The sequence below is a fragment of the Bos indicus x Bos taurus genome, chromosome 14 (assembly GCF_003369695.1).
Source record: "Bos indicus x Bos taurus breed Angus x Brahman F1 hybrid chromosome 14, Bos_hybrid_MaternalHap_v2.0, whole genome shotgun sequence".
Taxonomy (NCBI): Eukaryota; Metazoa; Chordata; class Mammalia; order Artiodactyla; family Bovidae; genus Bos; species Bos indicus x Bos taurus.
The window spans coordinates 52,507,571-52,532,907 of NC_040089.1; the positions used below are offsets into that span (position 1 = coordinate 52,507,571).

The 25,337-nt window shown below is 35.9% G+C and overlaps 1 protein-coding gene across 2 annotated transcripts in view; it reads left to right on the plus strand.

Moving 5' to 3' along the window:
* CSMD3 (CUB and Sushi multiple domains 3) overlaps positions 1-25,337 on the plus strand; it is a 1,467,857-nt gene that overhangs the window by 1,413,009 nt on the left and 29,511 nt on the right. For both annotated transcript variants that reach the window (XM_027561290.1, XM_027561291.1), the window contains 5 exons: positions 2,404-2,583; positions 4,282-4,455; positions 11,995-12,168; positions 13,948-14,021; positions 24,484-24,595. In XM_027561290.1, coding sequence (XP_027417091.1) covers positions 2,404-2,583; positions 4,282-4,455; positions 11,995-12,168; positions 13,948-14,021; positions 24,484-24,595 — 714 coding nt within the window. The remainder of the gene's footprint in view (positions 1-2,403; positions 2,584-4,281; positions 4,456-11,994; positions 12,169-13,947; positions 14,022-24,483; positions 24,596-25,337) is intronic.

The window sequence follows — 25,337 nt, forward strand, 5'->3', positions numbered from 1 at the left end:
CTACAAGGGAAGCTTATGTATATATATGATCTCTATTAAACCTTGTTCATAAATGAACACACACATACATACCTTGTTTGTAAATCCCATACTTAGACTTAAATATGCTTAAATTTCTTATGCTATCACTGATCTTTTTGAAAGTTCTTATATGGCACCATCAGTTCAGTTCAGTCGCTTAGTCGTGTCTGACTCTTTGCAACACCATGGACTGCAGCATGCCAGGCCTCCCTGTCCATCACCAACTTTTACTCAAACTCACGTCCATTGAGTCACTGATGCCATCCAACCATGTCATCCTCTGTTGTCTCCTCCTCCTGCCTTCAATCTTTCCCAACATCAGGGTCTTTTCAAATGAGTCAGTTCTTTGCATCAGGTGACCAAAGTATTAGAGTTTCAGCTTCGATGAACACTCAGAACTGACCTCCTTTAGGATGGACTGGTTGTATCTCCTTGCAGTCCAAGGGACTCTCAAGAGTCTTCTCCAATACCACAGTTCAAAAGCCTCAATTCTTTCGCACTCAGCTTTCTTTATGGTTCAACTGTCACATCCATACATGACTACTGGAAAAACCATCAAAAATGAGAAATTTTATATATAATTTGATCAATATTTATGGACCAGCATTATTGACAGAACTTCATGCTCTAAAGTTTCCTGTGCTTGGGGTTTAATACTTGATGATTGCTGTCTCAAATTCTTAATGGTTTAATCATTGAATTTGTGTTTTATAATTGAAGTCCACTGGAACAATGGAGCATGTGCTAAGGGTTTTGGAGATTTTGTTGTTATTGTTTAATTGCTAAGTTGTGTCCAACTCTTTACGACCTCCTGGACTTAGCTGATCAGGCTCCTCTGTCCACAGGATTCTCCAGGCAAGAATATTGTAGTGGGTTTCCATTTCCTTCTCCAGGGGATCTTCCTAACCCAGAAATCAAACCCATGTCTCCTGCTTAGCAAGCAGATTCTTTACCACTGAGCCACTGCTCTGCTCATGTGAAATTTGCCTCCCTGCCTCCCTGTCTTCCTAGGTTATGTTATAGGCCTTTAGTTTCCTACCAACTGGTGCCCTTGCCTGGCCTTCCCACTCCCACCCCTGGTCTGAGCCACTGATACCCTGTGCCCAGCCTGTCCATCATGTATCACCAGAGGGATGCTCACATTGTACCTTGTTCTCCATTCTTTTATGGGGGTCTGGGTGCAGGTATGGGTGGGGCTAGTTGGAGTTGTATATATTCATGGAGTCTTAGAGCAGAGCAGGGCAATGGTTTACCCTTTCCTGGACTGGCAATAACAAGGAAGATATAATAAGCACTTGACATAGGCCTCTTGCTGCTGCTGCTGCTAAGTCGCGTCAGTCATGTCTGACTCTGTGCAGCCCCGTAGATGGCAGACCATCAGGCTCGTCTGTCCCTGGGATTCTCCAGGCAAGAACACTGGAGTAGGTTACCATTTCCTTCTCCAGTGCATGAAAGTGAAAAGTGAAAGTGAAGTCGCCCAGTAGTGTCTGACTCTTAGCGACCCCATGGACTGTAGCCTACCAGGCTCCTCCATCCATGGGGTTCTCCAGGCAAGAGTACTGGAGTGGGTTGCCATTGTCTTCTCCACATAGGCCTCTTACTAACTCCTAATTCAGGAAGCAGGCATATTCCAGAATGGAGGTTGCAATTTCCTTGGGGTTGTTCTATCACTTGGGATGACGATGAGATGGTGGAAATGGGAAATTGATTTCTCTATCCCTAATTGACATTTTCTTTTTTTTTTTTTTTCTAATTTTATTTTATTTTTAAACTTTACATAATTGTATTAGTTGACATTTTCATTTTTTCATTGTGCTTACAAATTGTGTATCTCACCCAGTATGTGATAAATTCACATTTTATAGTTTATTCATTCTTTCACTTATTCAATAAAATTATTATTTTTGTACCTGACATCATTTAATGAAAAACTATTGTAATATCAGTTGAGTGATACTGTGCAGAAAATAAGGTCTCAGTCCAGCAAGCCTCATAATTTAGAGATTTCAGTAACCATACATAGGAGTATAAATTTAAAATATTCTGTTAGAAATCTTGATCTGATAGCATGGCTTCTCTATGATTATTTAATTCAGATTGAAAGAGGTTACCACATCAGAGTTTCCTACAATATATTAGCATATTAACATTTAAAGAGTCTAAATGACCATTTCTGGACCATATGTATAAAATCTGTAATAAGTAAATGGTCATAGTTAGGAATTGATAGAGTGTGGTTTAAATATGCTTATGTTTTATCATTAAAATGAACATAATAACTAATTTTACCTAATTTTATATTAATTATGCCATATGCTTACTATTCCTCTACATTAAAAACATGTCACATTAACCATCTGCTTTTCCAATCCATATTAATAGTAATCAGTTGTGGAGACCCAGGTATACCAGCCAATGGACTGAGATATGGAGATGATTATGTGGTTGGACAGAATGTTTCTTACATGTGCCAGCCAGGCTATACAATGGAATTAAATGGTTCAAGAATCAGGACTTGTACAACTAATGGCACATGGAGTGGAGTCATGCCAACTTGTAGAGGTAAGATAATGATTTTGTCAATATTTATTAGTGATAATCACTATATATTTTCTGTATCAATATGCATATTTAAATAAATTTAAATAGTGTTTTTTGTATCATTTCATCTTTTTTTCTGGTACCAAAATTGAGTGCTTCGGTCTTTACTTTTAAACCATATAGATAATAACATATAAGATTTTAAAATTTTTTAACAAAAATGTTGTATCTCATTCTAAGTAATAACAATGAACTGTAATACAGCAACAATATTTTCTGGGACTTCCCTGGCAGTCTACTGGTTAAGATTCTGCTCTTCCAATGCAGAGGCACAGGTTCAATCCCTAATCAGGGAACTAAGACACCACATGCTGACATGGCACTGCCAAAAAAATATATATCATGTTATGTGATACATAATCACCATCATCATTTATGCGGGTCAATGAGTATTTAATAGAGAATATAGCTGTAATTAAATAGAACTTTAATTTGGTTATCCACCTGGGTCAGTTATTCAAGAATGGGAGAAAAACCTTCTGTAATTTGAAAACAATCAGCCTGAATTATAGAACTTTACCTGTTCTTAAAAGGTAAAACTATTTCTTTGAAGAATGCAATCTGGAAGTTGGAAGTAATATTTTAGACAATACAGGTATAAGTTTACTACTTTATGCTGTTTTCCATTGAAACTCTTTACATAAGTTTTTTGCCGATTATTTGATTACTTGTAAAATACTATACATTCAGACAATATGTGTTGTTTTATAATAATAGTGATTTTTAATCATTGAGATTTCTCATTAAGGTACATCTCTAAATACCTGTGAATTGTCAGTTTAATGTCTCCCTGACATAATCTAACACTAAAAGAATAATTCCAATGCATGTCTTTTTTTCTTGATTACACAATTTCCTAATCAGATCATGATAAATATACAGTTAGTATATGAAAATATATAAACAAATATTTTATATTTACATATTATTTCATAAATTATTGATTATGTTAATGACAATATTATATAACTCTAAAAATTATTTATATATGTTGCTAGTCATCAAAATAAAATCATTCCTCCTTTTTAGATTTTATAATTGGTGGCCCTCTTTTTCCTTTCATCTATATCTCCTTATCCAACCTATCTTTTCTCAAGGACATCTTAATTTTAAAAATGAATTATCAAAAATTTTATAATGCATTTAGAACCCTACAATAATATTTAGCATATGAATCTAAGTGGTTAATAGAACTAATAGAGATATTTTAATGAGATACATCATCTGTGTTTCAAAAATGTCACAGATTTACTTCCAGGTTCCTTGCTACAGTGTAACTCTGTATATAGCCAAACACAGCTCTTCAGTCTGTCTAAAGGTTGCTGGAAATGATTTTATATAAAACTAATAATTAATCAGTTGCAGTATACTGAATAAGAGGTCATCCTCTTTTTCCTTTCTTTCAATGTCAGGAAGCTTGTTATTTTGTAAGAGAACCTCTGAGAACCAGTAGCCATTATGTTGCCAAGAAGTAGTCTCGTCCTAGAGGAATTAATTCCAGGGATGTTTCAGGAATACTACAAAGAGAATAAAACATGTCACACCATATTGTCCTCCAAAAGGTTAAATTAGCACATATGCTTCTTCTAATGATATTTATTTCTGTTAACACCAGGATATTTCAACAGCTGTGTCTAATCGTTTTTAATGTAATTGCAGCTGTTACCTGCCCAACTCCTCCCCAGATCTCTAACGGAAGGTTGGAAGGAACAAATTTTGACTGGGGTTTTAGTATTAGCTACATCTGTTCTCCAGGCTATGAACTGTCCTTCCCTGCCGTTTTGACCTGTGTAGGGAATGGTACCTGGAGTGGGGAAGTACCACAATGCTTACGTAAGTATAATTTCCATTCTAAAATTTATATTTTTCTACTTTCACTCTCTTAGAGCTACTTTACTGAGATTATAACTGTTATATATTTTTTCCAGATTTTGCTAGAACAAAAATGAGATTGTTAAGCTCTTTCCCATGCATAATTAAAATTCAGTTAAAAACAGTATTTACCAATGTAGCTATTTTTTATGTAATCCAACCATTATATTCCTTCTGTCTGACTAAATTTCAGGCCAAACTGCTTTGTGTGCAAAACACACTATACTTTTTACTTATCTTGTTTTTTGGGTGATGCCCTCTACTCAGGTTTGTGTTCCTTGAAGGCAAATATTCTTGTTTCATTCACTTTTCTACCCTAGCATGTAGTGTAATCCTTGGCAGATATTAAACTTAGAAGGCTATGGTAATTAAAACATTGCAGCATTGGTGCTGGCATAGACAGACAGAAACCAGTGTTAGAGAATACAGAGTATAGACCATGTATCGATACTTAATGTATTATGGAACAAATCAGTGGGGGAAGAATGGACATTTCAATTAATGCAATAAGGTAGTTCATTTATTGGAGAAGGCAATGGCACCCCACTCCAGTACTCTTGCCTGGAAAATCCCATGCATGGAGGAGCCTGGTAAGTTCCAGTCCATGGGGTCGCTAAGAGTCGGGCACGACTGAGCGACTTCACTTTCACTTTTCACTTTCATGCATTGGAGAAGGAAATGGCAACCCACTCCAGTATTCTTGCCTGGAGAATCCCAGGGACACAGGAGCCTAGTGGGCTGCCCTCTATGGGGTCGCACAGAGTCGGACACAACTGAGGCGACTTAGCAGCAGCAGCAGCAGTTCATTTTTATACAAACACACACACACACACAGAGTCTTTATCTTACACTAAATAACAAATCAATGTCAAATTCATTAGAGAATTAAATATAAAAGTTTTAAAGATTATAGATCAGCTCAGATCAGATCAGATCAGTCACTCAGTTGTGTCCGACTATTTGCGACTCCATAAACCGCAGCACCCCAGGCCTCCCTGTCCATCACCAACTCCCAGAGTTCACTGGGACTCACATCCATCCAGTCAGTGATGCCATCCAGCCATCTCATCCTGTGTTGTCACCTTCTCCTCTTGCCCCCAATCCCTCTCAGCATCAGGGTCTTTTCCAATGAATCAACTCTTCCCATGAGGTGGCCAAAGTACTGGAGTTTCAGCTTTAGCATCATTCCTCCCAAAGAAATCCCAGGGCTGATCTCCTTCAGAATGGACTGGTTGGATCTCCTTGCAGTCCAAGGCACTCAAGAGTCTTCTCCAACACCACAGTTCAAAAGCATCAATTCCTCAGTACTCAGCCTTCTTCACAGTCCAACTCTCACATCCATACATGACCACAGGAAAAACCATAGCCATGACTAGACAGACTTTTGTTGGCAAAGTAATGTCTCTGCTTTTCAATATTCTATCTAGGTTGGTCATAACTTTCCTTCCAAGGAGTAAGCATCTTTTAATTTCATGGCTGCAGTCACCATCTGCAGTGATTTTGGAGCCCAGAAAAATAAAGTCTGACACTGTTTCCACTGTTTCCCCATCTATTTGCCAGGAAGTGATGGGACCAGATGCCATGATCTTCGTTTTCTGAATGTTGAACTTTAAGCCAATTTTTTCACTCTCCACTTTCACTTTCATCAACAGGCTTTTTAAGTTCCTCTTCACTTTCTGCCATAAGGGTGGTGTCATCTGCATATCTGAGATTATTGATATTTCTCCCTGCAATCTTGATTCCAGCTTGTGCTTCTTCCAGTCCAGCGTTTCTCATGATGTACTCTGCATAGAAGTTAAATAAACAGGGTGACAATATACAGCCTTGACATATTCCTTTTCCTATTTGGAACCAGTCTGTTGTTCCATGTCCAGTTCTAACTGTTGCTTCCTGACCTGCCTACAAATTTCTCAAGAGGCAGATCAGGTGGTCTGATATTCCCATCTCTTTCAGAAATTCCCACAGTTTATTGTGATCCACACAGTCAAAGGCTTTGGCATAGGCAATAAAGCAGAAATAGATGTTTTTCTGGAACTCTCTTGCTTTTTCCATGATCCAGCGGATGTTGGCAATTTGATCTCCGGTTCCTCTGCCTTTTCTAAAACCAGCTTGAACATCACGAAGTTCACAGTTCACATATTGCTGAAGCCTGGCTTGGAGAATGTTGAGCATTAATTTACTAGCGTGTAAGATGAGTGCATTTGTGCACTAGTTTGAGCATTCTTTGGCATTGCCTTTCTTTGAGATTGAAATGAAAACTGACCTTTTCCAGTCCTGTGACCACTGCTGAGTTTTCCAAATTTGCTGGCATATTGAGTGCAGCACTTTCACAGCATCATCCTTCAGGATTTGGAATAGCTCAACTGGAATTCTATCACCTCCACTAGCTTTGTTCGTAGTGATGCTTTCTAAGGCCCACTTGACTTCACATTCCAGGATGTCTGGCTCTAGGTCAGTGATCACACCATCATGATTATCTGGGTCGTGAAGATCTTTTTTGTACAGTTCTGTGTAGTCTTGCCATCTCTTCTTAATATCTTCTGCTTCTGTTAGGTCCATACTATTTCTGTCCTTTATCGAGCCCATCTTTGCCTGAAATGTTCCTTTGGTATCTCTGATTTTCTTGAAGAAATCTCTAGTCTTTCCCATTCTGTTGTTTTCCTCTATTTCTTTGATTGATCGCTGAAGAAGGCTTTCTTATCTCTTCTTGCTATTCTTTGGAACTCTGCATTCAGATGTTTATATCTTTCCTTTTCTCCTTTGCTTTTCGCTTCTCTTCTTTTCACAGCTATTTGTAAAGCCTCCCCAGACAGCCATTTTGCTTTTTTGCATTTCTTTTCCATGGGGATGGTCTTGATCCCTGTCTCCTGTACAATGTCACAAACCTCATTCCATAGTTCATCATGCACTCTATCTATCAGATCTAGGCCCTTAAATCTATTTCTCACTTCCACTTTATAATCATAAGGGATTTGATTTAGGACATACCTGAATGGTCTAGTGGTTTTCCCTACTTTCTTCAATTTCAGTCTGAATTTGGCAATAAGGAGTTCATGATCTGAGCCACAGTCAGCTCCTGGTCTTGTTTTCGCTGACTGTATAGAGCTTCTCCATCTTTGGCTGCAAAGAATATAATCAGTCCGATTTCGGTGTTGACCATCTGGTGATGTCCATGTATAGAGTCTTCTCTTGTGTTGTTGGAAGAGGGTGTTTATTATAACCAGTGCATTTTCTTGGCAAAACTCTGTTAGTCTTTGCCCTGCTTCATTCCGTATTCCAAGGCCAAATTTGCCTGTTACTCCAGGTGTTTCCTGACTTCCTACTTTTGCATTCCAGTCCCCTATAATGAAAAGGACATCTTTTTTGGGTGTTAGTTCTAAAAGGTCTAATAGGTCTTCATAGAACTGTTCAACTTCAGCTTCTTCAGCATTACTGGTTGGGGCATAGACTTGGATTACTGTGATATTGATTATAAGACTACCTAAATGACCTTGGAGTAAGAAAGGATCTCTTAAAATGAAATGTAAGAGCTCTACGTGTAACTGAAAAGTGGAAAAAATAAACTATGTTTAAAATTTCTCATTTCAAAAGGCCAATCATAAACAGGATAGTTTATTTGAAGAGCTTACTATTAAGTGATTGAAAACACTAGGCAGGGAATACCACCATTTGCTGGCCCATCAGATCATTTGTATCACATTTGCTGCAGAGAGTATACTAACCAGTTTTATTTAGCATGAGAGATAAAACTAGTGTACCTCAGCAGTTGTGATCTATTAGACTGAAATTTATGCAACATCTAAACAAGCTGTTTCTAGTAAACATGATTTAGTAGAATAATGTGTTCCAAGCCTCAAGGTTGAGTCACACAAATTGACCCTTGAAATTCTGATTCATGTTAATGATCATCTAAGAATAGAGCAATGTGTTCTAAGTGAAACTATATTATATATTAGTAACTATTCAATAGTTACTTCAGAACAGATAGACACAAGAGAATATTACAGAATTGAGTTTATGGTAAAGTTTGTTTGGTATGAGTGAAAAAAATCTTGTTTCTCAACATAATGTTTTATTTTGGGATCTATTAAAACACAAATACTAATAAAATACCATAAACATTTAAATTGTATCCAAAATTCAATAAGGCTATATTATATAAGTTATATATTGGATATATAAGATATCCAAATATAATAAGGCTGACTTTGACCCAGTTGCTTTACATACATATAGCAGAACTCCTGGCTAGGCATGTTTAGTTATGACATTTTAATAGATAATGACACCTGAGTTCAGAGAAAGAGATCAAATTGTATAGACACTGGGTAACTCTGCCACTTAGGGACCAGCTGCTCTATTTCATGGCCTAAAGTCTTTGATGTAAGCATCCTATCTGATCTTCCTAGGTTTTTCTATTATGTATCTTTCTAGGTTGTTCTAGTGTATGTGTGTTTGTTTATATAAATGATGGATCCTTTTAAAATTAGAGAAACTAACAAATTATTAAATATGAAGGGCTCTCATTGTAAATAACTATTTTGTTGGTTCCTATTAAACAAAGTCAAAGTAACCTAAGAAATTTTTTTTTAATAATTTGGTATATTTTCTTTGTTTTTCAAATATAAATTTTTTTATTTTAATTGGAGGTTAATTACTTTACAACATTGTATTGGTTTTGTCATACATCAGCATGAATCCACAACAGGTATACACGTGTTCCCCATCCTGAACCCTCCTCCTTCCTCCCTCCCCGTACCATCCCTCTGGGTCATCCCAGTGCACCAGCCCCAAGCAACCAGTATTACGCATCGAACTTGGACTGGCAATTCATTTCATATATGATATTATACATGTTTCAATGCCATTCTCCCAAATCATCCCACCCTCTCCATCTCCCACAGAGTCCAAAAGACTGTTCTATACATCTGTGTTTCCTTTGCTGTCTCTCATACAGGGTTATCATTACCATCTTTCTAAATTCCATATATATGCATTAGTATACTGTATTGGTGTTTTTCTTTCTGGCTTACTTCACTGTATAATAGGCTCCAATTTCATCCACCTCATTAGAACTGATTCAAATGTATTCTTTTTAATGGCTGAGTAATACTCCATTGTGTATATGTACCACAGCTTTCTTATCCATTCATCTGCTGATGGACATCTAGGTTGCTTCCATATCCTGGCTATTATAAACAGTGCTGCGATGAACATTGGGATACACGTGTCTCTTTCAATTCTGGTTTCCTCGGTGTGTATGCCCAGCAGTGTATTGCTGGGTCATAAGGCAGTTCTATTTCCAGTTTTTTAAGGAATCTCTTTTGAACGAGAAAACGGTTTCGAAGCTTCCTTGAGGCCTTCTCAATGGGCATTACAGATGCTAATAAGATCAATTAAGAATATCAACAAAAAACGTGGAGAAAAATAAGAAAGGCCTATATATCATTTCAATGAGGTTAAAAAAATTTTTAAGAAGATTTTACCCCAAATAAATTAAAAAACTCTTTGGGTGATTATTTAAAATGGGATAAATAAAATAGACACTTATGTAATTAAAACAAGATTTGATATTACTGCACTACCTAAAGTTGGCTTTCCAGGTAGCTCAGACTATAAAGAATCTGCCTACCAATGCAGGAAACCCAGGTTCGATCCTTGGTTCAGAAAGATCCCCTGGAGAAAAGAATAGCAACCCACTCCAGTATTCTTGCTTGGAAAATCCCGTGGGCAGAGGAGCCGAGCCAGCTACAGTCCATGTGGTCACAAAGAGTTGGACAGGACTGAGTGGCTTCAAGGTCTATTACTAGTAAATGGCAGAGTATAAATTTCAATTCAGAGAAAGTTTACTTAAGAGACAATTCTCCTATCCATTGAAGAATCACATTCAATCATTTTAGGTATTTAATGAAGAGGAAAATCTTTTCTCTTTATTTCTGTTCAAGCTATGCCTTTTTTATCCTAAAGTTTGTATCAAGGTAAACTGAAGCCTTTTGAAAATAAACCCTGTGTCTTAGGTTTCCATCCAAACACTGATAGTTATTTGGTTTAGTACATGAAAATATAAAGGTAGAAAATAGATGGAATGATATGGGGGATGCGAGGGGAAGATTGAGAAGTTTATGTGGTTACATATCTCCTTTTTTTGTTGTTGAATAACTCAGCAGAAATATGAATGAGAAACACTTCAAAAGTAGGTTATAAAATAATTACAAAATAACTGATAGCAATGAAATTTTTAAACACAGTTAAAATAAAAAATTACATTTATTTATTTTTTACTACAGTTTTAAAATTGAAAATACGCTATATGTGCTTTGCCTGGATATCTATTGGCTCTGAAGTCGTCTGATCTCATCCTGTACTACACTGCGGCTCTGGCCTCAATGGTCTTGCTCTTCCTCTAGCATGCTAGATTTGCCCCAGCAGAGGGCTTTAGCAATGCTCTTTCCTCTGACTGTAATGTTCTGTCTTGAGATATAAACGGAGGAGGTGTTTTTTTGTTTTTTGTTTTTTTTCCCTCCAAAACTTTTCTCAGTGAGAGACAGCCATCTACCTTATTAAAGTCTACTACTACTCTTCCCCATCTATCACGTCCACAATACAGTCCTGATCTTCTCCCACACTATTTTTCCTCATGGGACTTATTATCTTCCCACATACTATCATTTGTATTATTAATTATGTTTACTGTTTGCTTTCTTCACAAAAGCATAAACTTCACAAGTGCAGGAACCTTAGTCTGTTTATCAATCAGTGCAAGCACCTAAAGTTACTAAGAATAGTGTCTGTTTTTAGTACTTTAAAAATATGTGTTGAATGGAGTCATCTAATCAGTTTGCTTAGAACTGCTGTCAAGTTTATCTTTTCAATGGCTGCAGAATGTTGAGATTGTTTTTGCATGAATTTGGATTCTAATGACCTTCTTTTCTCTTTAAAAAACACTCACACGCATCCCACCCACCCACCACTACCACTACACATGCACTATATTTTGAAGAGGGAGACAGCAGGATACTAGGATACATGACCCAGGTGTTCAACAGAGCACATATCTATGAAACAAGTACCTGCATCTTTTATATACACTGAAAAATATAGAGCAATCTGCAGGGTACATCCTAGACTATTATGGTTGTTTGTTTCTGATAGAGCTATTTGTGAGTCCCATCCTTTTCAAATATATACTCCAATTTTGTAGCCTACATGTACAAATATGTGGTTTGATTCTGGTCAAGATAAAATTTTTTAAAAATCTATTAACTGTTATGCTGGTCTACTAGGTGGAAAAAAAAATTTTAAAAACCTCAGCAATAATGCTGAGCTGAATATTAAGCATTTATTCATGTAGACAAAAGCTAAAAGTATTTTCATTGGAATAGATTAACATGGATTCCATGTCACTTTAGTGCAATATTCCAATTATTCTTATTACTTTTCTAAACCGTTAACTCTGATGAATTTAAATCATTGTACAATTGTCTCTCTTTTCACTTATAGCAAAATTTTGTGGTGACCCTGGTATACCTGCCCAAGGAAAAAGAGAAGGCAAAAGCTTTATATACCAGTCAGAGGTTTCATTCAGCTGCAATTCTCCTTTCATATTAGTGGGATCTAGCACCAGAATATGTCAAGCAGATGGCACTTGGAGTGGTTCATCACCTCACTGCATAGGTAATATTAATGAAAGATGGACAGTGCTCAGTAATTTTGGAATTAATAGCTAGTAATGACATTTAATGATTTACTTTATCCTATAAATTATAGTTGGCTAAATGTGAAAACGGAGAAGGTAATGGCACCCCACTCCAGTACTCTTGCCTGGAAAATCCCATGGATGCAGGAGCCTGGTGGGCTGCCGTCTATGGGGTCGCACAGAGTCAGACATGACTGAAGCGACTTAGCAGCAGCAGCAGCAAATATGAAAAACAAAAATGTAAAACATAGAAGCCATTGTAAGGCACTGAAACTTAATATTATTAAACATTTATTACTTTAGTACTTTTAAAATAGTTTTCCTGTTTACCAGTAAAATGAAAAAAGCTTCCATATTACTATCATGAAGTACTAACATTTGTATCAGTTCAGTTCAGTTGCTCAGTCGTGTTTGACTCTTTGCAGTTAATAAAGCATACTCAAATGAAATTAAACTTGCTTCAAAAATATTACAAAGGTATATTGATTTCAAATGGTTCTAAGTACATTGCTCTAATCCTAATTTTTGTGTGTTTTTATTGTCTTATTTTTTCATTCAAATATAGTTGATGTACAAAATTATATGTTACAGGTGTTTAGTATAGTGATTCACAATTTTTAAAGGTTATACTCATGTGCAGTTATAAAATATTAGCTCTATTTCCCATGTTGTACTATGTATCTTCTTAGTTTATTTTATGCATAATGGTTTGCACCTCTTAATTCCCTACACCTCTTTTGTCCCTCCCTCCTTCCCTCTTTGCACTGGTAACCACTAGACTGTCTTCTACATCTGTGAGTTTGCTTCTTTTTTGTTATATTTAGTTTTTTTTTTCTATTTTTTTTTTTTTTAGAATCCACATATAAGCGGTATCATACAGTATTTCTTTCTCTGATTTATTTCACTCAGCATAATACCCTCCAACTCCATCCATGTTGCTACAAATGGCAGATTTTCATTCATATATATGTATATCACATCTTATTTATCCATTCATCTGTTGGTCGCTTCAGTATCTTGGCAATTGTAAATAATGTTGCTGTGAATATCTTTCAAATTAGTGCTTTAGTTTGTGGGGTGTATACACCCAGGATTGAAATTGCTGAGTCACAGGGTAGTTTTATTTTTAGTTTTTAAATAGCAGCTGTACCAATTTATATTCACACCAATAGTGTATTTAGGGTTCCTTTTTCTCCTAAAATTAAATTTCACATTGAGTAAACTTATGAAAAATTCTGTCATACAAGCTAGCCAACTCAGGGGCTATCAGCCCTACCATTTTTGTGTTTGACTCTCTTACAGGTGTCAGTGAAAATGCAAATAACTAAGTCGTGTAATAAATTATTTCTTAAAGGCACTATTACCCTACTTGAGATTAATTCTTAGAAAAATCCCTAAGCAAATGTTTTATGCATGTGGTCCTCTTTCATATCCTTCATTTTCCTTTAACTTTTTATTACCAGAGTTAGTTGGATGTCAAATGCTTTTATATTAGAAGTGTTCAAAGTTCATGGATTGCATAATTTGTATAAACTGCAGTATTATACCTGAGTTTTTGGCTTTAAGATTAGCAAGTTTCTGTTCATGGAGATGTTTATTAGATTTTTTTTGTTTATTATTACCAGGACCCTTTCATGAAACCCTAGATCTCTTAAAATTATTTTACATAGGATAAATATACATTTAAATAAACCTATATGTTTTAAAGGAATATTACACTTTTTATTTTAAGAAAAAGAATATTTTCTTTATTTTAGAACCCACCCGTACATCATGTGACAATCCAGGCGTGCCACGTCATGGATCTCAGAACAATACATTTGGATTTCAAGTAGGTACTTTGTTATTATTTTTTCATGTTTTATTGAGATATAACTGATATATATTATTATATAAATTTAAAGTGTACAGCCCAATGGTGTGACATATATATTGGGAATGATTCCTGCAGTTGTATTAGTTGGCATCCATTTCTCACACAGATACAATTAAAAAAGCAAAAAAGAAAATAATTCCTTGTGATGATTATTAAGACCTATTCTCTTAAGAACTTTCCTGTATATAATACAACAGTGTTATATATACTCATCATTGTATATTACATATCTAGTACTTATTGCTCTTATAACTAGAAGTTTGTACCTTTTGATTACCTTCCTTCAGTTCTCCGCCACACCCCCCATCCCCGGCCCACTGTTCTGGTAACCACAGATCTGATCTCTTTTTAGGCGAGTTTGGATTTCTATTGTTGTTGTCATTGTTTATTTTTTTAGATTCTACATGTAAGTGAGATCATGTTGTATTTGTCTTTTTCTTGCCTAAGTTATTCGTCAAGTGTGTACTTTAAATAAATGTTTTCATTTAATATAAAACTAGATCAAATGGCTTATTTGGTTCAGTGCACAGATCCTGTTCATGCAAGTAGAAAAAGAGTCATGCTTATATCTGTATTCATTAACACATTTTTAAAAAGGCAACAGCCAAAAAAAGAGTGGAAATAATAGGAAATTAAAAGAAATATATGCCTCAAGATATAGCCTGACTGACCATGAGTATAAAGCAAGAGAAAAATTGGAGAGACCTGTGAGCATAGAAAAATCTATAAGCACTAGCTTATAGGTAAGAGATATATTAAGTGAGGGAGTAAATGAGTAAAATCTACAAGAAATATGGAGACAGGAAAAGTGTAGATGAAAGAGGTTTAAAGAGAAACTTCTGAGTCAGAGTTAACAAATGCATAAAAGTGTGGTTAGTAAGGCAATAAGACTAAAAGATTTTTTTTCTTATTTTATATATATATATATATAATACTAAAATAATTTTAAACATTATCATTGATGTGGAATATTTCTGAAAATATAATTTAACCATAACCTATTATTCCACAACACATAGTTGGATTGTTAGAGTACTTTAACATGTCCAATCGTATGTGGCTAACATTCTTTTCTCTTCTTATTCCAGTTTAGATTTTATGTAGAGATTCAGAAACATTTTCATTATAGGGGCCATAGGGGAGCCATAGTGCATATTGATTCCAAAAGAAAATAGCCAATTTACAGGTTACCCAATTGCCTTGTGTCACAGGGTTTTCTAAATTGTGCTCTTTTCTGTGGAATTCAGTGTGAACCTGAGGAACATCTATTTCTAAAGGAAGTGCTCATCAAAGGTGCCGTATTTCTGTTGCTAAAAATAGTTATCATTTATCTACAGTTCAGGCACAGTATGAACATTGATTTGATAGCTTTTCCAATCCTTCCTGTTTGCCTCAGGTTGTCGAGGTAACACAAAAGTGTAAAGAAGTGTCTTGGTCTCTATTATGTTGATGTTTTCAGAAAACTTTAGATTCATATCTCCATAAAATGTTTATCAACTGATCGAGATCTTGAAAAATAAGCAACTAGCTAGACAGCATTAACCCTCATCATATAAGCCAATAAACTGAAACAAAACAAAGCAGGTCAATGGCAGTATTTTTATAGAATACAGAATTTCGGTGTTAGTGTCTATACACTAAATCAGATGGCTTTCTAAAGAATCTGTGTCCTTTTTTAGCAAATATCCTTTGAAATAATAGAAATGAATAGAATTGAGTTTAGAATGCTACTGCTGCTAAGTCACTTCAGTCGTGTCCAACTCTGTGCGACCCCATGGACTGCAGCATATCAGGCTCCTCTGTCCTTGGGATTCTCCAGGCAAGAACACTGGAGTGGGTTGCCATTTCCTTCTCCAATGCATGAAAGTGAAAAGTGAAATGGAAGTCTCTCAGTCGTGTTCGACTTTTAGCGACCCCATGGACTACAGTCTACCAGGCTCCTCCATCCATGGGATTCTCCAGGCAGCAGTACTGGAGTGGGGTGCCATTGCCTTCTCTGGAGTTTAGAATAGTCATCCATTAAAATGAATAGAATCATTCACTCTGCATTTTAAGAATTCTATTATAATCACTGAAAAATGTTATCACAAAGTTAAACTATTATTTAGATATTAAACATGTATTAGATCATTATATTCTCTCTAGATAAATATGAATAGGCTAGATTTAAGATATGTTAAAATCTTTATGTATATTTATACTAATCTCTATGAAAATTAGAAATGAAATACTAAGTATGTTAAATTATGGACGTCAACTTTCTTACATGTTTATGGCAGATATATGTGTATGTCTGTATATATACTTATTATATATATTTATATGTAAATTATGTTTACTAAACCTATGTAGAGCTAACAGAATAAAAAATGTTATGTAATTCTAATATCAATTTATTGGTGGGTAGCAAATAAATATGGTCTTATATAACTAGAAAAGGTATAGCTAGCAGTTGATGAAAACCCTTGCTTACAAGAATTATTTTCAACTAGCTTAAAACTAAAGACATTATAAGCCATGTGTAGGTTTGTCCCAGGCCACAAGAAAAGAGATCTGGGTGAGACTCATCAAGCCTAAAATCTAGGAACTGGGCAACAGTACTAAGTCTCTTCCATTACTCTGCATTTATATACTTCATTTTCTTTCTCTGTAGATTGGCCATATGGCAAAAGGTATGTCGTTTCTATTTACATCTCAGTCACATACGGAGAAGGCAATGGCAACCCACTCCAGTACTCTTGCCTGGAAAATCCCACGGACGGAGGAGCTGGTAGGCTGCAGTCCATGGGGTCTCGAAGAGTCAGACACAACTGAGCAACTTCCCTTTCACTTTTCACTTTCACTTTTCATTTCCTTCATTGGAGAAGAAAATGGCAACCCACTCCAGTGTTCTTGCCTGGAGAATCCCAGGGACGGGGGAGCCTGGTAGGCTGCTGTCTATGGGGTTGCACAGAGTCGAACACGACTGAATCAACTTAGCAGTAGCAGCATATACAGCAAGATTGTCTTGATCTCAGTTTCACATATCCAGAGACAGAATCAAAATGTTCCAACTTTTGTATCTATCTCTGGTCTGATCAAGTGACCAGTAGTGAGTTAAATAAAATCATAGCTGTGGTTAGCCCACTTCTAGGAGGGACAGGAGAAAAGGGAAAGTTATGAATTACAGAAGCACTCTGCATTTCTTAATTTTATTTTTAATATGTTTATTTGTTCATTCTCCTTTTCTATAAAGATTTATGTAGTAGATTTTTGGACATTGATATAATTATTAAAATATAGGAATATATCTCTTGTAAGGGATGTCAAACACTCTAGCATTAGAAAAAAAGGTATTAAAAGTAATTTCTCTTTTTATCTAAAATATTGTTACTTGGAACAATTTTAGCTAGTAAGGAAAATTGCTGTCAAAATGATTGATGCAATGTCCAGATTAATTATGGAGGAAATACCAAACACAAATATTTTGCTAACTGCTTATTACTCTAAATTGAGCTCTGGTATTTAGAAGACACATTATATTGATTTAGGACATTTTATGTAAAGGTATTATAAAGTATTTTTAATTTGACTTTTAGATATTTAATTCTAAGTTATTTAACACTTGGATATTTAACGCTACCAAAATATCCTTGATGAAAAGCTCTGTCTTGACTACGAGACTAAAAAGCATCCACGACTGAGGAGTAGGGAGACAGAAATAATCAACTAAAGACAACATGATCAACTATTTGTGATCATCCAGGATTGGTCATAAAGTAATGCTGCTGCTGCTGCTAAGTTGCTTCAGTCGTGTCCGACTCTGTGCAACCCCATAGATGGCAGCCCACCAGGTTCCCCTATCCCTGGGATCCTCCAGGCAAGAATATTGAAGTGGGTTGCCATTTCCTTCTCCAATGCATGAAAGTGAAAGTGAAGTCTCTCAGTCGTGTCCCACTCCTATTGACCCCATGGACTGCAGCCTACGAGGCTCCTCTGTCCATGGGATTTGCCAGGCAAGAGAACTGGAGTGGGTTGCCATTGCCTTCTCCGAAAGTAACGCTCACTTCAGTTCAGTTCAGTCGCTCAGTTGTGTCCGAACCTTTGCGACCCCATGAATTGCAGCACGCCAGGCCTCCCTGTCGGTCACCAACTCCCGGAGTTCACCCAGATTCACATCCATCGAGTTGGGATGCCATCCAGCCATCTCATCCTCTGTTGTCCCCTTCTCCTCCTGCCCTCAATCCCTCCCAGCATCAGAGTCTTTTCCAATGAGTCAACTCTTTGCATGAGGTGGCCAAAGTACTGGAGTTTCATCTTTAGCATCATTCCTTCCAAAGAACACCCAGAACTGATCACCTTTAGAATGGACTGGTTGGATCTCCTTGCAGTCCAAGGGACTCTCAAGAGTCTTCTCCAACACCACAGTTCAAAAGCATCAGTTCTTCGGTGTTCAGCTTTCTTCACAGTCCAACTCTCACATCCATACATGACTACTGGAAAAACCATAGCCGTGACTAGATGGACCTTTGTTGGCAAAGTAATGTCTCTGCTTTGGAATATGCTATCTAGGTTGGTCATAACTTTTCTTCCAAGGAGTAAGCATCTTTTAATTTCATGGCTGCAATCATGAAAATAATGCTAGAAGTGGACAAATAGATAAAGGCAAGCCATATTGAGGAAATTTGAATTTTTGGTTGTGTTTTGGTTTGGGTTTTTTTGGGCCATTCCTTACAGCATGTGGAATAGTTCCCTGATCAGGGATGGAACCTGGACTCTTCGCAGTGATAGTGAGGAGTCCTAACCACTGGACCACCATGGAGTTCCCTGCATCTCTATAAAGAAATATAAGTTCTGTTGAGTTGCCTCTAAAACTTGCCTTTCTTACGTTCGGTTACTTTATGTGATGATCCCTACAAAATATGTGGAAGTATGATTTTTGGATTAAATGACTCTTCTAAAATAAAAAAACAAAACAACTGTAGCAATTATATATGAATTCCAGTTTGTAATTGAAATAAGTACATAAGTACATTGAATATTACATAGTGTTTTGTTACATTAAATGGTGAATATCATAACATGAATTTTAAAGCAAAAGAGTAAAATTAAACTTTTAAAATTAAAATATTCTGATTATTTTGAATAAAAATTCTTAAAACACCTTAATTCAATTTTTCTCAGGGCCCAAAATTGATGCTCAGTGAAAATCCCTTGCATCTTAAGCATCTTAAACATATGTGTTATCCTTTTGTTTTTATGACTTTGTCTTTTTACTTCAACTTTGTTAATTTTAATTTATCAAAATTTTATTAGAAGCTGCCTCAATTTTCCTTGGGCAAAATGTTTAATATAACTATAAAAATACTAAAAAACACCAATATACAACATTTAAAAGAGGGAATAAAGAGTTAAAGAAGATAAGTCATACTTACTAATTAGATATATCATAATTTTCAATGCATTTGCAAACAACATACTAATTTGAAACAATTTAAAGAAAATTTTATTTAAACATTAACTGCAATTAAAATGATATGGATTTTTAAAAATCTTGATATAAAAATAATTTTTAAAATTAATTCTTGCATTATATATAATTACTTATACACATAACACTTGTATTAGTAAATATTGGTAAGAAAATTGTTCATAAATTATTTTACAAGAATTTTCAGAATTATATAATGGAAAAAATTTTATGATGCTTGTCACCTCATGCGAAGAGTTGACTCATTGGAAAAGACTCTGATGCTGGGAGGGATTGAGGGCAGGAGGAGAAGAGGACAACAGAGGATGAGATGGCTGGATGGCATCACAGACTCGATGGACATAAGTTTGAGTGAACTCCAGGAGTTGGTGATGGACAGGGAGGCCTGGCGTGCTGCAATTCATGGGGTCTCAAAGACTTGGAACCAACTGAGCGATTAAACTGAACTGTTTTTCTACAAAGTTTCAAGTTATTTATGTTAGAAATTATTTATAGTCAGAAGGGAATTTACATGGCAAGTTGGAAAAGGATGCAGAGATATGTAAAATATACAATTAAGTGTATTGATCTCTGGAAAATTATTAATTAAAAATTCAGTAATATTTAGAAAACATTTTATAATATGTTTAGAGCATTTTGAAATATTTAGGTTTTTTTTTTTTTTTGGCTGGCTGCACTGTGGCTTGCCAGATCCTAATTCCCCACCCAGGAATCAAACCCATGTGATCTACACTGAGAGTATGGAATAATAACTAGTGGACCCCCAGGGAAGTCTCTAGAGAATATTTTGATGGTTGATTTGAGTGTAACAAATTCTGAATAAAAATCAGTTTCTAAATCTGTGTAATTCTAGATCTATTAAATATTTGGTGTAGATATTTGTGGGGCTTCCCTGGTGACTCATTCGGTAAAGAATCCGCCTGCAATACAGGAGACCATGGTTTGATCCCTGGATCGAGAAAATGTCCTGGAGGAGGAAATGGCTATCCACTCCAATATTTTTGCCTGGGAAATCCCATGGACAGAGGAGCCTGGCGGGCTACGGTCTGTGGGTTCCAAGAGTCGGACAGGACTTAGCAACTAAACCACCACCACCAGATATTTGTGAATTTGACAAAAATTTTACTATTTAAATGTGTTAATGATGTATGGAAAAACTGTAGATTTTAGTTCTATGGTATCTGGTTAATATATAAATCAGTATTTATTATGACTTCAGAAAAGATTACAGATGTTAGGAAAAAGCCTTACAAGTTTAAAAAAAAGAATGTAATCCATCATGTTTCTCATTCCTTACTAATATAAAGGTTGCTGAAATAACCCAAATGTACTTTTCAAAGAACAAATAATGATTTAACTTTATTAAATTATGGAAAGGATATCACTGCATTTTAAGAAACCGATAGACTTGTTAAACCTTTTTAAGTAGTCAAATAATTTTATACTAAGTCATTAGTCCCCATCCCTTTAGTTGGTCCAACATTTTCAAGACTCCCGAGCTCTTGATATATGGTGGTGAATAACATAGAACCCTTGGCTGAGAGAAGCTGTTTTGGTGTGTGGGTCAAATGGAAGAGAGTATTTTATAGGATAGGTTGATAACACTGATAAAAATGAAAGGAACTATGGAAGCACTTAAGAGACAGTTTTCCTGATCTGTTTACTGCAAGGAGAGCTTTCTAGAAACTTTATCTGAGCTAAATCTTTTAAGGTAAGATCTAAGAAAAAATTAGTTTGGAAATACATACCATGTGGAAGGAACAGTGTCAAAACATGCATGCATTATGGGAACTGCAAAAGTTCAATATTATACGAGCACAATCTGAGTAAAATAAGTGGTTAATGGTGATGCTAGAGAGATGGCTAGTGATCAGATTATAGAGGCTTTTATAAGTCAAGTTAGCGTGGTGTAGCTTTATCTTATGAGGGATAAGCCCGTAAAGATTTTAAAAAGGATAATGTTAAAGTCGAACTTTCATGTTGAACAAATCACTCTAACTTCCGAGTGAAAAATAAATTTAACATGGTCAAGATTAGAGAAGTGGAGACAGGTTAGATGATTATTATAATTGGCTATAATAGTAATTTTCAAAGTTTGGTCCTTGATCTGCAACAGCAATATTACCTAGGAACTTGGAAATGTGGATTTAGGAATCTCCCCCAGATTTACTTAGTCAGAAATTCCTGAGGGAGGCTCAGCTCTTTGTTTGGAAAAGCCCTTCTGGTGATTAATATATCTGCTAAAGTTGGAGAATCATTGAGAATCAATGTCAAGGACTGAAATAAGTTGTATATGTGGAGAAAAGGGAAGGGGACAGTTTCAGAAAAATTTAGGAAGTAAAATGGTAGATTAAGAGGGGAGATTTATGGGTGAAGGGTGGCCATTAACTGAGATTCAGCTAAAATAATATTGCTGGGTTGATTGAGGTGATGGTTTTTGGAGAGCTGGCCTTACAAAAGAACAAAATTGCCAAGTCTATATGATCAGGTGTATAAATCACACAAGGAAGTAAAAAATATGTAGCACCATATTGTACAACTTCAGGGAGTATATGAATGGCATGCTCTGGAGCATAATTTGAAGGATTTGGTGTCTCAGTGGTAAAGAATCGACACGTCAGTGCAGATTTAATCCCTGGGTCCGGAAGATTCCCTGGAGAAGGAAATGGTAACTTACTCCAGTATTCTTCTGGGGAATTCTATGGACATAGGAGTCTGGTGGGCTACAGTCCATAGGATCAGTCACAAATAGTCAGACATGACTGAGCAACTTAGCACATATTGAATACAGCATGAAAAGTGCTCCCTGGAGTAGAGCAGTATAGTAGCACTGGACAAAATCAGGCTTTAAGAGGGTAAGAAATTTCCTGGATGCAGAGATGAGGCTGTAATGGAAGACATTATATGAGAAAACTGGAAGGATAAAGGCTGTTATGAGAATGATTATTGGAACTGAATGTTTTGGTTGTAGCATAATTCTTGCTAATATCAAGAATATGAAGATGGTGGAATATAGCTGGTCTCAATATGAAAAGCCTTAAGGCAACAATTGAACATTTTCAGACTCCACACAGTGGGGAAGGCTGAAGTGGCAGACTCTAATAATCCTTATCTTCTCCTGTCTCTAATTCCTTAATAAATCCTGGTATTTTCTCCCTGTAATATATTTTAAGTAAACAACCTCCTTTCTATGTCTGTTGCCACAAGTTGGTCAAACTTTATCCACTCAAATCTAAAATGGCAACACAAGCTTCATAATTAGAATTACTGTTCATCATTCTTCTGTTTTGTGGTTTCCCCATACCGTGGCTAGTTTAATTTTTAAAAAATATTATTTTCTACAGAAATTTTAGTTGCTGTGAAACCTTTAGCAATTTTATGTTTTTATTTGAGAGATTCAAACACTATAGCCTGCTATTTGAGATTCTTCAGAAACTGAGTATATCTCTGTTCTAATAATTACTGCTGGAATTTATTTAAAATTTATGTCCCATGCCTATATGGAGTGAATATATTCTATTTAATCCTTATATCTCAAATTAAATAATATCATCTTCACTTTTATATAGGGAATTAAGTTTCAAAGAGGAGATAGAACTTATTCAAGTAAGATCAGATTCAAAGTTAAAGCCAAGTATACATGCCTCTGGGGTCTATTTTCTTTTTCAGCTGTATCTCTTTGTTTACCACTTTTCTCCCAAATCCCCAGTTCACTGTGTAAATTATCCATGTTAACTAACCAAAAGTCCTCTTTTTTCCTAAACTATTAATATCATGGTATATGTTTTAACCACTATGTATTTTCTCTTAATATTATCTTTTCTACTATTATATCAGTTGTTTTCAAACTTCAATGTTCATTAAAATCTCTTGGCTGCTAAGTCACTTCAGTCGTGTCCATGTTCTGTACGACCCTATAGACGGCAGCCCACCAGGCTCCCCCATCCCTGAGATTCTCCAGGCAAGAACACTGGATTGGGTTGTCATTTCCTTCTCCAATACATGAAAGTGAAAAGTGAAAGTGAAGTCGCTCAGTCGTGTCCAACTCTTAGCGACCCCATGGACTGCAGCCTACCAGGCTCCTCTGCCCATGGGATTTTCCAGGCAAGAGTACTGGAGTGGGGTGCCATTGCCTTATCCAAAATCTCTTGGAGGACTTGTTAAATCACAAATAATTGGTTGCTAAGATTCCAGAGTTGCTATTTCTGACAAGTTCCTAGGTGATGCTGAAGTTGCTGGTCTGGGACCCCACCTTGAGAACCTTTGTTCTATATATTTATACAAGTTGAATATCCCTTAAAAGATCCCCTGGAGGAGGGAATAGCAACCCACTCCAGTATTCTTGCCTGGAGAATCCCATGGACGGAGAAGCCTAGTGAGCCCATGGAGTCGCAAAGAGTCAGACACAACTGAGCGACTAACTCTAAAAGCTTAGAGCAAATAACGTCTTCCATTGTATTTTTCTGTTACCAATACAACCTTCAGTAAACACCTTCATGTCTAATCTCATATTGAATTTACTGTCCTCCATATTCATTTGCCTCATGTTTTTAGTTATCTTTATTTCTGCATATGTCTTTGTCCATCTTCATGTATATATCTTTATTTAACTCTTTGTTTGTCTACCTTATGTTTATATATAGCTTATCGACCTTTTGGCATCTTACAAATTTTCTTCAAATTACAATGGCAAAAAGTTTGACTTCTGTGTATACATTATATTCAAGCATTTGATGCTGAATGTACACAGAGATCTGTTACTTTTTTTCTTTGCTCTTTTTTTCCCCATTTTTACTTTAAATCAGATTTCCGTTTTCTTCCAACCTCTACCATTCAGAATTTCTTTTGAAAGCATTTTGTCATCCATATTTTTTTTTCTTTTTTCTGTCTGTTGCTGCATTTTAAGTTACACTGGAATATTTGTTTTTTGTCTGTAATTTGCTTTAGGTGGGAAGTGTTGTGCAGTTCCACTGCAAAAAAGGACATCTTCTTCAAGGGTCTACAACACGGACTTGCCTTCCTGACCTCACATGGAGTGGAATTCAGCCTGAGTGCATACGTAAGCATAAGAAATTATACTTATAAAGGATAAGACTTTATATGCATTATTTTCCAAGTGTGAAAATAAGTTTATGTCCATGTAAATGGTGAGTCACATTATTTCTAGGTTATTATAAAACATAAGTCACATATATAGTGTTATTACTATAGTATACCCCCGTGCCCGGTGAGGAGCATTATTTTTCAAGAAGCCAGAAGGCACAGGGAACAGTTGTGTTCTTTTTGAAAAGCTCTTGTAACTGTGTTCAGTTTGGTCACATGGTGATTTTAGATAATGATGATTTTTTAGTTCATAGAAATGTACCTATGAATCTGAAGTACTGTGAGATATAGGAGGCTCCAACATAGCGACTCAATCTTTTTTTTGCTTTTTTGTTAAGCTCTCTGAGAACCTGAGTAAAGCTAGAAACATCCATGAAAAGAAATATGCATGTATACCTTAACCAAATCATTGAATATTGCTTAGAATTTCCTTAAGCTTCTAAATGTGCACTGACCATAAGTTGGAAGAACGTTCTAACCAGATTGAATAAGAAAAAAGATTAGTAAACCATCTTTTTTGAATTATAGTTAGAAATAAATTTTAGCTGGTGAGTTATCCTTCCCCCCCCCACCCCCGCCCCCGCCCTCTTACTTCCTCATTTTAATCTCTTCCTCCATCTTTTTTGGGTGGGGAGAAAAATAAAGAGTAAGCAGGAATAGAAATACTAATCAGAAAGACATCTAGCTTTTAGGATTTC